General features: G+C 48.2%; 2 protein-coding genes and 1 long non-coding RNA gene across 3 annotated transcripts; 2 read left to right on the top strand and 1 right to left on the bottom strand.

Annotated features, from left to right (window-relative positions):
- Nucleotides 1-33: 33 nt before the first annotated feature.
- PRDX2 (peroxiredoxin 2) lies at nucleotides 34-11383 on the bottom strand. Its single transcript, XM_083431015.1, has 6 exons — nucleotides 11239-11383; nucleotides 3900-4008; nucleotides 3244-3397; nucleotides 2341-2463; nucleotides 1225-1355; nucleotides 34-328 (listed from the first exon to the last, which is right to left on the bottom strand). Exons 2-6 carry the CDS (start codon nucleotides 4000-4002, stop codon nucleotides 243-245), a joined length of 597 nt encoding a protein of 198 aa, XP_083287141.1. The 5' UTR covers nucleotides 4003-4008; nucleotides 11239-11383; the 3' UTR covers nucleotides 34-242.
- LOC310673118 lies at nucleotides 5032-9303 on the top strand. The gene is made up of 2 exons (XR_014508870.1): nucleotides 5032-8075; nucleotides 8830-9303. It is a non-coding gene; the product is annotated as an uncharacterized lncRNA (long non-coding RNA).
- An 823-nt stretch (nucleotides 11384-12206) lies between the features above and the next one.
- Nucleotides 12207-18057, top strand: RNASEH2A (ribonuclease H2 subunit A). Its single transcript, XM_083430969.1, has 8 exons — nucleotides 12207-12507; nucleotides 13477-13548; nucleotides 13757-13883; nucleotides 14812-14899; nucleotides 14984-15121; nucleotides 15423-15510; nucleotides 16660-16783; nucleotides 17659-18057. Exons 1-8 carry the CDS (start codon nucleotides 12381-12383, stop codon nucleotides 17795-17797), a joined length of 903 nt encoding a protein of 300 aa, XP_083287095.1. The 5' UTR covers nucleotides 12207-12380; the 3' UTR covers nucleotides 17798-18057.
- Nucleotides 18058-18423: the final 366 nt, after the last annotated feature.

Genomic DNA, 18423 nt, shown 5'->3' with positions numbered 1-18423 from the left:
GACCTTCAGCAGCACCAGACATCACCACCAAGCTTATTTTAATCTCCACTTTTATTGAAGCATGAACATAAAGATGCCCTACTCAAAAAATTACATTCAAGCAACTTCTATGAACTACTACTCACGGGAGAGGCTTTCATAGCCCAGCTCTCCCCAGAGAGTTACTTCTAGAGATCTCAACGGGAAAGATTCAGTATGAATAATCCCTTCACATTAGGCCAGATTTGTTCAGCAAGACACCTCTACTGCTGCTTGGCGAAGAAGGCCTTGCTGTCCTTCACTGTGGGCTTGATGGTGTCACCGCCAGGTTGCCAGCCAGCTGGGCACACTGTAGCAAAATGTACAGAAGTGTGGGGTTAGAATATGTCAAACAGCACTCAAAGCACATAGGTCCACATGGAGCAAGCTTAGGGCAACAAGGTACCCCCAGAAGCAGTAGAAGGAAGCTTTGGAGACATCACATATTAAAAAGTCAGAACTTACTCCATCAACAAGCACAATCTTTTTGGGGGGGGATACTCAACGGTATGCAGTACCATTTTCTTCCAAATGTTAAAAATGTGGCACTTACTGTAACAACTTCATAGTGAATACCCACATCCTTTTCCTTTTTTAAAAAAAGCAGCACTGGAGAGGGGCAAAATGCCACAGGCTTTCCCATCCCAGTATGCTCCTTTTGGGGTTTCATGGTCCATAACAGGAGACTAGTGTGTTTGCATATGTTCAGGAGGACACTTGTCACTGGTTAATAGCCACAATGGCTATGCTGGAGGCAGTATATCTCCACATACCACTTTCTGGGACTCACAAGTGAAGAGTGTGCTTGCAGGCTTCCCATGGGCATCTGTTTGGCCACTGTGGAAACAGGATGCTGGACTAGATGGACAAAAGGACTGAACCAGCAGGGCTCTTGCGTTATAAGAGTTGCATAAGGTTGCCTTGGGTCTACTTTGTACCACGCCACACTTCTGTGATGCTGAAGATGGTGGGCAAGACAGGATATGGCATGAACTGTGCTATGGAAGGCTCTAAGAAATGTTGCTAGCAGTACATCATGCCAACTTCATATTTGCTACAAAGGTGTTTTGGAAGCTGTTATGCACTGTCCATGGGCAGAGATAGGCCCTTATTTGCCCCGTGAAGAGGTAACAGCCACAATTTCTAAAGCAATACTGACCTCCCCCTTCTGTGTTAGCTCTGTTATCCCAATCCCCACCCCCTTACCTTCACCATGCTGGTCTGTGAACTGGAAAGCCTGTACCAGGCGAAGTGTCTCATCCACAGAACGCCCCACAGGTAAGTCATTCACTGTGATCTGACGCAGGATGCCTTTGTCATCAATTATGAACAGGCCTCTGGATAGTTGTGGGGAGTGGGGGGGGGGAAAGAAGGGCAATTAAGAACATTTTTTATTATTTAAAAAAAAGAGGATTCAAGCTTGTATGCATTCAAGCCTAAGATGCATTTAAAGCACATGCCTTCCCCCAAAGAATCCTGGGAACTATAGTATAATGGTACAAGGAACTGTAGTTCCATGAGGGGCAAGCTACAGCTGCCTGGGTTCTTTGGAGGAGGCGCTTTAAAAGGTATGGTGTGTATGCAGCCTTAGTAGAGAGACAGGACAAGAGCAGACAAGGGGAATTCTAGCCAGTATTGGAACCTTCTGGAATCTACGTGGCGCTTTTACTGCCTTTAACAGTAGTACCAGGGTCAAAGTTAAGAGTGGGGGAATTCTGAACCTATGCCTAGGTAGATACCTTTCTCCAAGAGAGATCAACTAAAAGAGGTTGGGGCAAAAGCAGAGACAGACTCAATTAAGTTCCAGCTACAGCTACTAATTCTCTGAAGTCCAGGTCGATACATCCAAGGACCAGGGTTCTAGTACCTGGCTAGTGTTAATAGCTTTTTATATTCCAGCCAGGTTATTACCATTTGGATTACGTACATGGAGTTGATGGGTGGGACCAAGCTGATGAATAGAGGATTGAACAGTCCAGCGGCATCAGGGATGACTAACTTTTTCAACAGATCACAGGACTTAAGAGCAGGCGGGACTAATTTGTTGTCCTCCAGATGCTGCTGAATTTTGCAGCTTCCATCATTCCTGACCATTGGCCGTGCTGGCTGCAGCTGGCAGCTCTAGTTCCGTAACACCTGGAGACTCCCAGGTTAGCTACCCCTGTGTTGCAGCACTGGAGAGAGGAGCTAAGTGGTACGTGAGTCAGCCATGTTGAGGCTTTGCTAGTGAACACAAGAGGACTGGCATTTGCCAAGATGCCACCAGCCACAGCCCTTTGAACTGTCATCTAGAATTAAGGTTAGACCTCAAGATCGCCATACCTGTATGCAATGCCATCCTCCTCCTTGAGCACTCCATAGTCCTTGCAAATATTGTGGTTGATGTCTGCCACAAGTGGAATATTTGCAGATCCCAAGCCCCCTTCCTTTCTTGCTGTATTGATCCTGCAGGGAAATGGCCGTTAACATCTGCAATATCATTTAGAGCAGAGGTAGAGAACCTGTGAACCGATGCCCACCTCAACCCTAATCACTAGCTATATTGGGCAAGGGCTGATGGGAGTCCAACAACTGGAGGGCCTCATATCTCCCACCCTTCCATCTCGAACACCTGCAAACTACTACTCTGGCCATTTACTATTTAGAAACGGTTGAACCAAATATTTCACATGGAATAGATTGCCCCTAGCTTTTTGTTCCAAACTTGACATGGGGCTCCCAGACCAAAGCTGGGTCTAAAAACTGGGCAAGCATCTTCTTCCTCATCAGAAACCTAATTCTGAAGACAAACTGGAAATATTCTCCAATTAGATACAAGTCGGATTCTCTGACCCACAGAAGAGTGAAATGTTCTTTACACCCATTTAGGAGCTCAAATCAACTCTGGACACAACTGCAGTTAGTCTACTGAGGTGGCTGATAAAACTAACAGCAGCCAGGTTTGGCTAGATAAGGCTGGTGGGGACGCTCCACACCCTTCTGTCAGTTAACTTCTGCTTGGCTCCCTCCCAGTGTCAGAGCCCTAGAACATTCTTAATGATGCGTCAATTCTAACCCTCTTCCTAAGCAACACACAAAATAGGGATGTGCTGTTATTCCTGTCACTCAGTTTCCTACAGCTAAGCCGGCCTTAAGAAACAACAACACAACCATAAGTCTTCACAGTACTTGCTTTCTAGCATGGACGGAGACCTTGTGCTAGATCTTGAACACCAGGAGACTCACCAGGCCAAATGGGTGAACTGAGAGTCAACAGAGGCAGCAATAACCTCACAGTTGATCTTGCGGAACTCCTCAACTCGATCACTGAAAGCTATGATCTCTGTGGGACAGACGAAGGTGAAATCCAGGGGGTAGAAGAAGAGAACCACATATTTGCCTGTGTAGAGAGGGGGAAAGCCCATCAGCAGCAGAATACTTTGAAGCAGAAACCTTGCCTGGCTACTATCTGAAGTTTAGGGAAGGAGACAACACCTGAAGGCACCAGCACAATGTACTCAAAACAAATGTCATGCCTTGACCACAATAACATTCATCCTTCCTTTGGGATATGGCAAAGCCAAGGTCCATTATCTGCACCTGCTAACAAAATATAGTATTTGCACTACACACCATGATCCCCACAGCAATCTGATTCAGTGCCTGGGGACTGATTACCTCTTGATAAACAGACGGAGAATGCGCGTATGTGCTCCAATGCTGCATAGCAGGAAAATATTTCATAAGTGATCCATACCCAGCCTCTCTTATCAAGGTGGGTCTGGGAAACTCTTTAATTAGGGTATTTATGTCCTGCATATTCATGAGCTCAAAGCACCTTACGACATTAAGACTGACTGAAGATGTTGTTTAAAACAATTGAAAGTGGTACTCTCTCTTACCTTTGTAGTCCGACAACTTTATTTCCTTAATGGCTCCATCCACCACTGCTGTGGCCTTGAAGTCTGGAACTGGCTTACCAATATGAGCTTTACCGGAAGCCATTTCTTTCTGAAATATCAAACAGTGTAAAGCAGGGGTGTCAAACTCAAATTCATCGGGGGCCGCACCAGCAGTTTGGTCACCCTCAAAGGGCCGGTTGTATCTGTAGGACTATGTGTCCGCCGCCGCTGCTCGGCTTCCTCAGGCCAAGCTTCCCCTGGTGCGTGGTATTTGCTTTTGTGCTCTCTTTATTTATTTTTTGCAGCAGCGACCTTGCTCAGCCAGCACCCGTCGCGCGTGGGTTGCTTGGAGGGGGGCTCGCACAGAGCAACCCGCTTTCCGAGCCAACCCTCCTCCAGCCCACCTTAACAAGGGCCTAGGCTTGCTAACTTTGCGGCTAGACCTCGGTGTTTGTACACACTGCAGAAAATGTGCAGGACTTTAAAGGTGCAGCGACCCTCCCGCATCCAGCCTGCCTTTCTGGGAGGAGAGGAGGAGGAGGAGGAGGAGGAGGAGGCGGCGGCGGGTGAGTCACCTGTGCAGGAGGGAAGAGCGAGCGATGGCCCAGGATCAGGCCTCTCCGATCAGGGCCAAAGGTGAACCGAGGGAGGAAGAGAGAGAAGGATCCCTAGCCTCGTGCGCAGCGGCGGCTCTTACGCGCGCGGACCCCGCGATGGCGCAGCCGGTGTCGTGTGCTTTGCTCCATCCAAGCGGGCAAAGCGAGGGCAGAGAGCCGGGAAGCGATCCGCATTTCCCAGAAACAAGCGCCGCAATGGGTACTGCGAGCCAGACAGGCCTTGACAGCGGAGGGCGGGCTCGATTCGGGGCTTGGCGAGGAGGAGAGAGAGAAATCCGAAAGGGCACCACGCGGCTGGGTTGGGTTGCAAATCAAGCGCGTGAAAGGGTTGCCTTTTCCAGAGCCGGACAGGCGCGGAAGGAGCGTTCCTGCCTTTGTCATTGATAAAAGGGCTTGCGGGGGAAGGGGGCGGCCCTTACGGACACCAGGAATTGCTGGCTACACGGGCCACATGACGAGGTCTGGCGGGCCGGATTTGGCCCGCGGGCCTTGTGTTTGACACCCGTGGTGTAAAGGCTTAGGTAGACAACCAAGTTGAGCCTCTTTCAACCAAGTGGTCTGCTACTGAGTACATATCCCAGGAGAGGCATTTTCTTACCTTCTGAAGGTTTGTAAACAAAGCAGCTCTGTTTTGGCTTACTACTCTTCCCCAGCGTCAAGCGCAACTTTTGTAGTGCCCAAACAATTAAGATGCACTTCAGAGGAAACAATGAGCCTCTTCCAATTCTGCATAGTGCTGTACAGAGCCCCAGTCACATGAGTTGTAAAGGATTACAACTGTGGAGAGCGACTCAAGGCAATCCCTGAGGAATGCAAGATCAGGGATTCTTGCACCCTCATTCCTTTGAGGAAGACTGCAGAGGGTTTGAGTCATTGGCCTCTTGGTTCAGCAGGATATTTTATTAGCCTCATTCCATTTTAGCTAGGTGTGAGCAAGCGCTCCCAGACAACTTTCTGGCTAATTGAAATTTTACCACCTTCAATGCATTTCAGTTACCATGTGCACTATTGCCTTGGAGCTTGACAAGCAGTTTCACTAATCCATTACATAAAAACATGAGGTGGTAGTGCGCTGTGTACAGCACTTTTGAACACTGCTTTTTATTGCTTGGCTCTAGCAGTTGTAGAAATATATACCTTTTTAGGTGATTTGGAGGTCTGATGTGCCTCCTCCTATCCAACCAGGGGCGGCACATCCCATTGTGTTGCTTGAGGCCAAGTGGGAAGTGCTTCCCCACCCTGCCGCTGCCGCCAAAGCATCCCTAGGCTGCATGGTGGCAGCATGAAGCAGCAGCAGGTTCTGGCAAAAATCCTGCTGGAAATCAGCGCTGATACTCTGCCAGTGGGGCACACACCAAGGCACTCCCTCAGGTGCTTCCACCACCCAAGATGGCTGCTTCACCTTGCCTCCTGTGTGGGGTCAGCCCTGTCTCCACCCCCATCCCCTAAGAGGCTCTCTTTATAAAGAATTTGCCCCATTACACCCCTTCATGTTAAACCTTGCCAATTTGGGTTTGGCTCCTTTTTGCATAAGCGAAGCCTCAATATTTCATAACTACTTCAAAGCTCCGGCTGCTTTTTGGCATAAAAAAACAACCCTGGAATTTAGATGTAGCATGTATAGAATCAAACCTGAGTTCCTTTCAAGAAGCTGCATGTATGAACACGAAGTTTAATACTAGGTTATGAAAGGCCAAATCTGGAAGCAAACACAACTGATACTTTACAACATAACCAGGAGATTAAGTCTCTGCCATTCATAACTACAATGGTGACAGATAAGGATAGGCACTAATCTATTAATACAGTAGTACTTAATTAAGTAGTTTTCTCTGGCTCAGGTAGAAGCTAGCTGCCACCGCTGTGGAAAACTATCTAAAACCAGCTCTAGCAGAGAAAGAAAGGGCAAAGGCTTCAGGAGCAGATAAATAGCTCATTCTCCTAGCACTGTAAATTGGGTCAACTCAATATATTCTTGGTGCTGTCTCTGCAACCAATAGAAGCTGAACATACTTATATCCCACTTGCCAGCCAAGACTGGCTCCCAAAGTAGTTTACAATTCAAATTTATCAGAAGACAAGTGCCCTTTTATTATGCTGAATGCATGGCAGAGAGGAGATGGGATGTTTGTGTCTTACTATTCCAGCTTCGTATTGTTCCTGTCAGAGCCTGCTTGGCTACTGACTCCATCTGCACAACTTAATAAAGCCAACTGCTGAATCTTCAAAAAGGCCACAATTGGTATTCTGACTTCAGAAAGATAAACGTCACCCAACACAACCAATACTCAGGGGATGATGGGAAACACTGGAGTCACAAGTTCCCTAGCCCTGAGTTTATCATGGTGTCTGAACAGAGCCATTAAAGTAATGTTCATCCACTGAAAGGCTCTTCAGATACTGAGGCATCTGCCAGGGCCTTGTCAAGCACAGAAAAGCTGGCGCCATCTGTTGCTGGAGATATGGGGGGGAGGAGAGATGCATCTGCTACGTTAGCCCATGACTCTCACCCACCATGTTCCACTTGGCAGCCGATGGGCCCTATGGCAGCTCTAGCTGACAAATACTTCCCTTCCAGAAGTGTGTCCCAAACACAAACTGGGTGACATGATACCTTCCTGATAAGGAGCTGGTAGCTGTTGGGTGGGGCACTTACCAGTCAGCTCCATGTTCAGGAAGATAGCCCTATTACAATATGCTTTGGCAAACATGAGCAGGCTATGGTTAACGACAGTGAATTAACTATGTGATGATGGTCTGCTGCCCCTGACATCACAAACACTGATTGCTAGTTTCTGGAGTGAAGCCAGCAGAATACAGTGCATTTTGAACTAGTGCATACATTTTCCATTTTTCTGGTGGTAAGTGACAGAGGAGAATGGAACGGTCACTCATGGGTTACTGAGGTGAAGGCTTTGAGATGCACACTGCTTATAATGAACCAGAAGGGAGAAAAAAAGCCTGCTTGGGCAAGCCAAAATCAATGACTAGATACTTTCCTCCATCAACCACAATACTGACAGCACCAACTTTAGTGATCCACCAAACCCTGAATAATAATAATAAAATAATAATAATAATCTTATTATTTATATGCCACCCATCTGACTGGGTTGTCCCAGTCACTCTGGGTGGCTCCCAACAAAATATTTAAGAACACAGTAAGGCATTAAACATTAAAAACTTCCCTATACAGGGCTCCTTTGAGATATCTTCTAAAAGTCCTTGACATCTGATGGAAGGGCATTCCACAGGGTGGGAGCCACTACTGAGAAGGCCTTCTGCCTTCACTACCAGGCAAGTCTGTTTTGTTTTGAATAGTTTTTATTAAGTTTTCCAGTTACATGTCTCAAAATAAGCATTTTACATAGTACCATATATCCAATGACTTCCCTCCTTCTCCTTCCATGGTTCATTTTACTTGTCTATCATTCCTGCCTATTTTTCTGCAACCATTTAAGTCATTCTCCAATTCACATCATTCAAGTATTAACCACACTGCTGAATTTAGCTTAATGCTGCCAGTGTATTCAGCTGTAGTTATTTTCCAAATACAGTGGTGTCAGAGCTGGCTCCGGGTCCCAGCTCACCAAGGACCAACGCTAGCCGATCGTACAGTATCAAAGTCTTTATTGAAGAATAGTCTCCATTTACAAGTCTCAGCGTCCCAGCCCTACGTCTGGACTTTAGACCGGCGAAGCTCTGTCTGGATCTCCACCCCCTGTGCACCAGTTCAATACTCTAATCTTACTCCACCTCTTCCTTCTCTCTCTCTTCCTCTGGGTCTTACTACCCCCCGGGGTCTCATTCCTCCTGGACTCTTCCGACGCAGAGCTTGACCCCTCTGACTCCTCCCCCTCTCTTCGGCGGGCTTTAGGACCTGGCTCCCTACCCGGGCTGCCCACCTTGCCGCCCTCCTGTACATTTGAACTTGGCGCGCGCGCGCGTTTTACTTTCCGGATGACCGTTTCCTCGCTCCCTGACGAGGGTGTGGTCAGTCCTGCCTCACGTTCTCCCTCTGCCTGCGCGCTCCCTGATCCCGATGCCTTGGACTCCTCCCCCCTACTGCACTCTGGGGGGGACGCTGGCCCGGATTTCCAGCTGCTACTCTCTGAGTCCCCTCCTTCCCGAGGTGTCCCCCTGGGCACTCCCCTTGCCCTGACCATGGGGGCCCCTTTCTGTGAATCCTCCGAGTCACTGGAGAGACTCAGAGACCTCGGACTACTGTCGCCGCTGACATTTCCTTCCGACTCCTCCCCCTCGCTCTCCGTTTCTTCCCTCTCCTGTGACTCTGCTCCTGAACCCCTGACAAGTGGTACCTCAGTTTACGAACTTAATCCGTTCCGGAGGTCTGTTCTTAAGCCAAGGCACACTTTCCCTAATGAGGCCTCCCGCTGCCAGCGCCCTTCCACCATTTGGCTTCCGTTCTTAGACCAAGGTAAAGTTTGCAAACCGGGACACTACTTCTGGTTTTGCGGAGTTTGTAAACTGGGCTGTTCTTAAACCGAGGTACCATCGTACTCAGCAAATATTTTCTACTCCTCTTTAAATAGATGCTCTCTTATTCTATACGTTAAACCTGCTAGTTCTGCAAATTCTATCATCTTAAGTTGCCAGCCCTCCTTACTTGGGACCTCCCTCACTTTCCATCTTTGAGCTAACAAAACTCAAGCAGCCATTGCTGCATACATAGATCATTTTTTTCTGACACATGGGAACTTCAGTCTGAACTATTCCTGACAGAAAGGCCTCTGGTCTTTTTGGGAATGTTGTTTTAAACAATCTTTTCAACTTAATATAAATCATTTCCCAATATTCTTTAACTTTTTTACATGTCCACCACGTATGAAAAAAAGTTACACTACCCAGGCAAGTTTGAGCCCTAGAAATGTGACCTCTGCTACAGTCCAGAGGTCCAGCATGTGGTGGCGGCAGCAAGACAAAACAAGAGTTTTTTGCAGAAGCTAAAAGGCTTTATCAGCGTTTCCTGGGCCAAGCATGAGATGTTACAGTATGGGTACCCAGCCTTGAATTTGGTGATTAGTGTCTTTGGCTTAGAATGAGCAGCGTTGTGTACAAGGACAATGCCAAGCCATTGTTTGCTTAATAAGGATCTGTTGCTACTGGTGCAGGCAGTTGGGATAGTTTTCTATGCCAGGCTGACTTCCAAAGTAACTTGGGATGGTGGAATGTCCAAAAGACACGTGACAGGAGAAGATTACACTTCAAGCAAAAACTGAAGAAAGCAGCTAAAAGTTATGCAGGACTTATATTACCATATATTTGATTCTTTAATTCTTAAACAAAAAACGGACAGTTGGGGGAGGTATTTTCCCACCCCAAGCTGAATACAGGTGCCTGTTTGGTGATAAAATGTCCCAGCGTAAAGCCATATGCAGCATGTCAAAAGCCCACTTTGATTTGCTTCTCTGGGTCAGTCATTGCTTGAAAAACTGTAACTTATTTACCTCATATATTAACATTAGCTAGGACAATAGACCCACCACCACAATGGCAAAAATGGTGGCATTGCAAAAATGGTAAGGCATGCTCCAACAATCTATTATTTCATAATCATGCTTAAAACCTTTTTATTTACCCAAACCTTTACAAAACCATTTTAAAAACTGTCTGTTGCTTATCTTCCAGTGTTTTAACTGCATTTTAGGGACCAAATAAAAAGCCCAATACATTTTAGGAGGGACTTTATTAACCTGGACATTTTTTGGTTTACAGAATGAACGCTTAAAATGGTAACCAACTGGAATTTAGAGGCATTGTTACCTCCGCACAGGTGAGAACATCCCAGAAGCACTACGTTGTAGGTTTACTTCTGTGCAAGTTCTGCAAACAAGACATCTTCCCCCTGGTATATACACTACTTGAAACAAAAGCGCACAGATCTTACTCTATTTGTCTAGTTCCCCCCCCCTAGTAAGAATTAGAGCTTAAACTTATTGCTTAAACTTATTGTCGTCACCTCTTCTATTCATACTAAAGGCCTGTTTAAAAAGCACAGTTTCCATGACCCAATTTTTAAGGCAAGAGCACTTAGTCACTGGCTCCATTTCACGAATTTTCACTCGAGTAGACCCCGAGCAAGGCTAGGAGCGCTATGCGAGCTGAGAAAAGACTGGAAAGCCTCACCGCTTTCCAGGGTTGGGGGCGGGGGAAGCAGGAGGAGGAGAGTTAGAGGAAGCCAAGATCGACCCCTGGAGTTGAATTCCAGTGACAATGCAAGGTAGCCCGCACTGCTTCCAGCCCCCTCCCTGTACCGCTCAGAACACAAAGGAGATCCCTATGACTCGCTTGCCGAGGACACAATGGGCAGCATTCAGACCGCCTCCTCTCCGCTTTGGGGAAAAAGGACCAGAGGAGAACCGAGGAGCAGCGCAGCTTCCAGCCCACTTTATTCCAATGCAGGTGCCCCCCTCCCCAAAATCACGCCTTTGGAAGACACGAGGAGATGCACGGATTGCAAGCCTCGAAACCTTCCAGAAGCCTTTCGCCTACACATACAGACCCCAGAAAATGACGACCCTTCGAACCTGTTAGGCTGGAGGGGAGAGAAGGCGCTGCAGGCCCCCACCCCATAGCAGGCCTCGCCAGGCTCGAATTGCAAACCCCGAGCAACGCGCCCGCATTTGTCTCCATGCACAAGCGCCGCAAAAGCTCCAGAAATGCCCGCGAGGCGCCCACCCCTCGGCTCGCTCCCTCCGTACCTCCTGGTCCGCGCGCTGCCGTCCCAAAGCTAAGCCGAGCGCTTCTCGAAGCGAGGAGGAGGCGTGACACCAGCAGAACAAGCCGCAGCGGCTGCCGGGTTTTATGTGCAGCGTGCTGGGAGGGGGCGGGGCAAAGGTGCAGGAGGGGGCGGTGTAATCCGGATTCGACTCACAATGGGTACATGTGCGCGGTCCCCCCCACCCCGACCCCGGCTACCCCTCCCCCCTTTTTCTCCCTTTGGACTCAGAAGGAGGGAATTGAATTGGGAACCAAAGACATTCCGCTCCAAAATGCGATTCTGATTGTAATGCGGCGAACAACTCCACCAAAGGACGCTTGCTGGCTTGCTTTCTTTCTCTGCTCCTGTGTTTTTTTTTAAACAACTGCACGGCAGTGCAGGTCAATCTTTTTATCACCCCTTGCTGGATGTTTGTCCGTCACGTCCCGACTCCTGCCAGAGACAAAAGATGGCAAGCCCACTCGCGGTCTTCATTCACAGTTGCTGCGTACACACACTCTGCTCGTGGAAAACACGCTCCCGTTTATCAGCTGCAAGACATAGGTAGGCGTCCAGCTGGTGAATCGCCTGCTCGATGCCTGCCTTTTGCACACATGTTAAATGCGCAGGAGCTTTGCCAGGGGGAAAAAGGGCAACGTTATATGCAATCCACCTGAAGTCCACCCATTATAGCTTTACGCTGTTAGTGTGTAAAATATGCTCATAGAGCGGGAATAGATGAGCGGCCGAACAAATGCTTTCTAGTACTGTATGAAGAAGATCCCAAGTTCTGTAAGGATCTCAGGGAACCCCGTAGCATCAGCTGGGTGCTAGCTAGCCAGAGCATAGTAATACCTGGCTCTGTTTAGCAGTCCCATACATTCATCAGACGTGATGTTGTGCTTAAAGTGCAATGAAGCCCTTACGAAACAGGACAGAAACCAGGAGTCTTGACTATCCTCCCCGCTACTTTTACTGTCCTGATTTACAACCAGATGGGATCCCCCACGATGCTGTTAGACAAGTTGGTGCGCAAGTCTGATCTGTTCTGCGAACTACAATACCCAGCAAGCCGCGCACTCTCTGGGCTTCCCTTCCCTTTCGTTTCCTGTACCGAGTTTTTACGGCGCTTGCGGCGCGAAAATGGACCTGAGCGCTTTCGAACGGGACAACGCCGTGAATTGTTTGCTGGACTCCGCGGTGCCCGCCGCTTGCCGGAGCGAACCCTGCAGCCTGGGCATCGATGAAGCAGGCCGGGGTCCGGTGCTGGGTACGTGCCTGAGGGTGATACCGGCGGGAGCGAGGAATCCTTGGTGTGCTTTTTGCTCCAGCGAGGAATCGAGTTCTAAAAGCAGTGCTTTTTTTCTTTTTAAAAAATGTTTAGGGGTACTCTCATTTTCTTTACTCATATTGAAATACTGTCCCTCAATGAGGTCAAACTTAGATTCACAAAATGTTTAGGGGGTATGCGTACCCCTGCGTACCCCCAGGAAAAAAGCACTGCCTAAAAGCATCAGAAGGGGAGAGCCGAATCACGGGCTGATCCTTAATATTCGCGTGCCTTGGGGTGATCCGTGGACTTGCCAGGTGGCCTAGACGCTAGAGGATTCCTATTGCTATCTGCCAACCTACTTTAATAACGCCAGGAGGGGTAAATTGTGAGGATATAGAGCATTTTTGTAGTAGTAGTATTTCATTTGTATGCCACCTTTCCTCCAAGGAGCTCAAGGTGGCGTACATGACATTATTCCCAATTTATCCTCACAACAACCCTGTGAGGTAGGATAGGCTGAGAGATAGTGTCTGAGTGGGCATTTCAACTTTGGTCTTCCAGGCCCTAGTCGGACGCTACACCACAATGACTCTCTTGTAGAATTGACAATTAATTCAGTCCTGATTTGCAAATAACGTTGTTCCACTTCTGTGCCAATAAGTATGTTCAGTCCCATGACTGCTTTTTACTTCCCCTACCCCACCCCTGCTGCCGAGCAGAACTTCCCCACCCTTAAAATAGAATACTGTCCTGTGATGGTGGCTGGAGGGGAGTCTTTTGTGGAGGATTCCTGATTGCAGGACCAATTTTGTCCTGGGGCCGTAATTATAACTATACTGAGTGTTGCTAGTTCAGAGCATTTATCACATAACAATGTTGTTGTAAAAACACCTGCAGTATTGCATCCGTAGATGGAGCTCTGAGTCTTGAAAGAGTAGCTTGCATTGGCTTCTGCTTTCTTCCCAGGTCCCATGGTTTATGGAATCTGTTACTGTCCTGTGGATCGGCAGGGAGACCTAGAGGCACTGAAGGTAGCAGGTAAAAAGGAAAGAAAGGTGTGCCTGACTGGGACTGTGATGTAATGCTGGTGGGGCAGGAAATGGGATCTGGACTAAAAGGGGCAATGCAGTGCCTCTTGGAGCATTTCCCCTAACAGCTGTCAAAGCACTGCCCAGCTTGCATTCACCCTAGGTCACGTCTTTTTTGAGTTTGTGTCCTCCCCTCCCTGCTTGCTTTCCCTTCACAGATTCCAAGACTCTGACAGAGGCCCAGCGGGAACAGCTCTTTGAGAAACTGGGTGCAGCAAAGGATTTTGTTGGGTGGGCCCTGCACATCCTCTCACCCAATTTCATCTCCACCAGCATGCAGAGACGGTAAGCAGATTGGAGACAATATTAGATGAAGAAGCCGCTGCAACAGGGTTGGAGAACCTCTCCCCCGCCCAGATGTTGCTGGGCTCCAGCTCCCATCAGTCCCAGCAAGAGTGGTCAGGGGTGGTGGGAGTTGTAGTTTAGCCACGCCTGGAAGGCCGCAGGTTCTCCACCCCTGCGCTAGAACCACAGCTTTGAATGGGTGGCGGTTTTTCTCCCAAGATGGCTTCTCTTCCTGGAATCGTTGTGTTTTGTTTATTTGTGTACTTGTTAGAAAGATTAATACCCTGCCTTTCTAATGCATACATGTTTCCAAAGGTGGCTAACTATCATTAAAGCCACAATAGCCAAACACAACTGCAGCGATAAAATCGTAACAGAGACTGACATGGCAGAAAAGTCACAGTTTTCCGTAAAATCAGTTCGACCTGGTAAATGAAAAAGTGCTGCTGACACTGGGTGTGTTGTGTAGTGGCTGCAGGCTAAAGAGGACAGAGCAAGGGGAAGGGGATTGGAAACACGAGGCCTCTCACCTTGGAGTTTATCAGAAAAGTTGGACAGACCTCTTTCAGAGAAGGGAGGCCGTGTCTCTCCCCCTGAGCTGCTTTCGTCCTTCATGCCAGCTCATCCTTGAGAACTATGCTTACTGCTGTGATGTTGTTTGCTGTGTTAACTGGCTGTGGCACAAACAGCCCACTGCACTCTTAACACTATGTGAGATTTGAGCTCCTATTTGATGTGTGGACAGGGCAGCTGTTCTGTTGATAATGTAACTGGCAGAGACATCTTTCTGTTCTGGCTGGTGGTGACATAAGCTGGTCCAGGGTGCAGTCCCCACAACACCTTTTCCAACCAGCCCTTTCCTGATGTTTGGGCCTCAGAGCCAAGGTTTTTTTTGTGAGCGAACAACATAGCTTCCTTTCCCTTGCAGAGCTAAGTACAACCTGAACGCGCTTTCGCATGATACCGCCATTGGATTAATCCAGAGGGCGTTGGACTCTGGAGTGCAGGTTGCAAAGGTGAGCCAGCTCAGCATCCCACACCTGTAGGAAGTGGCAAGAAATCCCACCTCTTCAGTGCTTTGTGGTTCCTCCCTCCGTCAGGTCTTTGTGGATACTGTGGGACCAGCAGAGAAGTACCAGGAAAAACTCAAGCAGCACTTCCCAGACCTGGAGGTTACAGTGAAACCAAAAGCAGACTCCCTCTTCCCTGTTGTCAGCGCAGCCAGCATCTGTGCCAAGGTGAATGCGAGACATAGGATCTCTTTGTTTCCTGGCACACTGTGCTCTCTGGTATCTGGAGAGATGTACGATTAAACTCTGAAGCTCTAACCGCTTCCACCGTGAAACAGCTAATTAAGCTTTCATGTGCTGGAGCAGAATACTGGATGCTGGGGCCAAACAATAGGGGGTGACTATTGCCATCATTCATTAGGACAGGGGCTGGCTACTATTCGAGACCACTAGGCTAGATGGATCAGGACATAGATGGGAATGATGCAGGAAGGCAACTCCATTGTTGGTTATCTCTCATTTTCCATAGGTGGCAAGGGACCGGGTGGTAAAGAACTGGAGGTTCTTGGAGGATCTGGAAGACGCGGACTTGGATTATGGCTCTGGCTATCCTAATGGTAATCCTAGTATTTCTCCTCAGTTTGGGCACAGAACCAGCCACATGAATTTGCCACCACAAGATGCGGTGGCCTCTAGCTTAGGTGGATTTAAAAGAAAATGAACACATGGATGAGAGCGTAGTCAAAATCAGAGGGACCTGCAACAAAATGTCAAGGGTGCCAGCCTGCCAGGCCCTTTGGCAGGATACTCCCATTCACCCTTTTTCCTCCCTGGTTTTCTGGTTTCCTCCCACAACAGCCGGCATTTTGTGTCCATTGATCATTTTCAGTTCTCACGGATCTGTTTCTGGTTCCCCTCACCCCCAGTTAGGTTTCTTTTCCCCTAGATATTGTTTGTACTTGGGCGTGCCCCCAAGCCGCCTTCTTCCATTCTTTCTTGCACATGGACGGTGCTGTTTTTCTGAATAAGGTGCCATACCTTGATAACGTCTTAACTATTAGCATATAGGATGGAAATAGGCAAACTCCAGGTTGTAAGGCAATGTCAGCTGCTGAGGATAACACTGGAAGAGGGCTGTTGCCTTAATTTGGGAAACAAAAGGGTAGGCAAGATGGACGTTTGGCTCTTGCGCTTCAGTGGAGGCACACAAAGAGTGCAGTGCTTCGTTCAAATGAATAAGCCAAGTCATTACTTTGGCAGTGACGAAGACCCACATTTATTATTTGTGAATGTTCTTCCCCACTCTCATCTTTGAATTACACATTTAGTTTACTTGGCAACAATGTGGGCTTGTCCCGGCCCTCACTAGATGCTATTAGCTGTCCTAGATCCTCTATAGTATAGTATAGAGTCTATACCTCCCATCTCCCCTCTCTTAGGGTGAGTAGGACCTTCTTGGCTCTTGTGCTTGGGTTGACCTCTAGGACAGAATGCCATGTCCTTGCATTAAGTTGAAATGAAAGGGGGGTGTCTGTGTGTGTATATGTGTAAAATGACCTCTAAAATATTACGCACCGAGAAATCAGCAGAGTTGGTGGAGACAGTACCGTACTTAGGAGGTTTGCAAACCCCTATTGTGTCATGTTTCCCATCCACTGTTCTCCAGGCTACGGCTCAGTCTTAGAAGTAGGGATAACACTGAGCACTAATATGCCAGGATACTTGGCCATCCGTCCTCTAATCTCTCTATCCCTTCCCCGGCCCAGATCCCAAGACTAAAGAGTGGCTCACCCAAAATCTGGACCCTGTCTTTGGCTACCCACAGTTTGTACGGTTCAGCTGGAGTACAGCTCAGGTCATCTTGGAGAGCAAAGCTGTGCCCGTTTGCTGGTAAGTGGGAACAGAAGAACTGTTGGATGGATCTTGGACTGGTGGATGTACCTTCAGAGGGGAGATTGAGGAAACTGTGGAGCATAGGAGGAAATAGCTGCTGCTGCTAAGGGCATGTGAGAGAATCCTTCAGATGGTTTTGCACATACGATGCAGCATGATGACTTCCCTACACAAATATTATATAGGAAGATAGTGGATTGGCAGTTTAGGATGCTTTTTAAATAGTGGCACTGGGGAGGGCAATCATTGGAGCTGAATGGGCCTGCTGAGTGTTTGTGGGACCCTTTCCCTTAAATTCATTTATCAGCTGTGAGTAAGGAGGGTCCCTCCTTTTGTGGCTGGCTTTCTCTGCTAACTCCCCTATGCCTTGCTCTGTGCTTATGTGGGCCGTGAAGAGTACTGCACAGAGCTGCTGAATTGCTGATGCCCAAAGATGCTTGTGACTGCCTTCCCTGATATCCACAGCTTTCTGGAACCCAGTTCAGTCCAGGGAGCAGCTCCTCCGCTTGAGTCCAGGGAGTTGGCTGAATCTCCGCTGCCTCCCATCTCAGGCTGACCTTGGCAGTCATGCCAAATGCCGCAAGAGGAGCTTGAGAGGCAGCCAGTTAACTTTCCCCTGGATAGATGGGGCAGGAATCCGGTACTGTCTCTGTTGAGGGAAGAAAGGCTGCTTGCCAGGGCACCTGTTTTCTATCTCAGCTCTTGGATGGCAGCGAAGGTCGGTGGTTGTAGCAGGTAGAAGAAGTCTGAATCCAAGATAAGTGGGCGCAACTCTCAAGGAGAAGGAGAAGTCAAGCATAGCTTGCCAGCGGAGGAACAATGCTGTACCCAGATGCCTCATTTCCCCCTATCTTTTACCTTCCTCTCTACAGGGATGACACAGAAGACGACGCAGCCCAGAAAAACGCTCAGTCCTTGCTGAGCTACTTTGCCAGGAAGGAAACTTCCAGCAAGCGCCCTCCCCACCGCTTCTTTCATGAACGAAAGCTTAAGACCGTGACCAGCCTGTAGGGGGGCAGCAGATTATTCCCTTCTCGGTGGGATTATCTTGCTTTATCTACACAAGAAACTTTTCTAATTTTGTCAAGTTTGTTTTTTAGTCGGAAGTTGTAAATCCTTTTGAGTCCCAGCTGCAAAGGGAACATTGGAGCAGAAGCAGGCGCAGGATCTGTCAAGAGAAAGGGTCTGATCAAGTGCCAATCTTTCTGGAAGCCTTTGTATATTCTTTTCTCTTTTTTCTTTTTTTTGGCTAATAAATTTAAAACAACAACCAATAGTTCTGTGGTGTGTGAAGTGACCGATGGGGCATCATAAAAGCAGGCCAAAAAGGGATAGTGTCTGCAACTGAAGGGTTACTTTTTTTTAGTGAGTTGGCAGCTTGAGTAATGAATGGGGCCACAGTGAGCCAGGCAAAATCTCCCCCACACCAACCTGAGCTCCTGGCTGAGCCAGAGAACTTCTTATCTACTCCAGTGTGGCAATCCTAGTGAATGTCAGTAGCTGGAGAAATCAAGCCAGGCAGGGAAGCAGTTCTGTGCTGTTGCCATGGAATGGGCTCCAGTCCTGTCCACATGTGTGTCTGCACATTTCAGACTGGTCTGGAGCTTTCATTAAGGTGCTGTCAGTAATGCGTCCTC

Source organism: Podarcis tiliguerta, assembly GCF_965153285.1.
Source record: "Podarcis tiliguerta genome assembly, chromosome: 2".
NCBI classification, from domain to species: Eukaryota; Metazoa; Chordata; class Lepidosauria; order Squamata; family Lacertidae; genus Podarcis; species Podarcis tiliguerta.
Note: the sequence above shows the minus strand (reverse complement) of the source record. Positions and strands in the feature narration are given on the sequence as shown.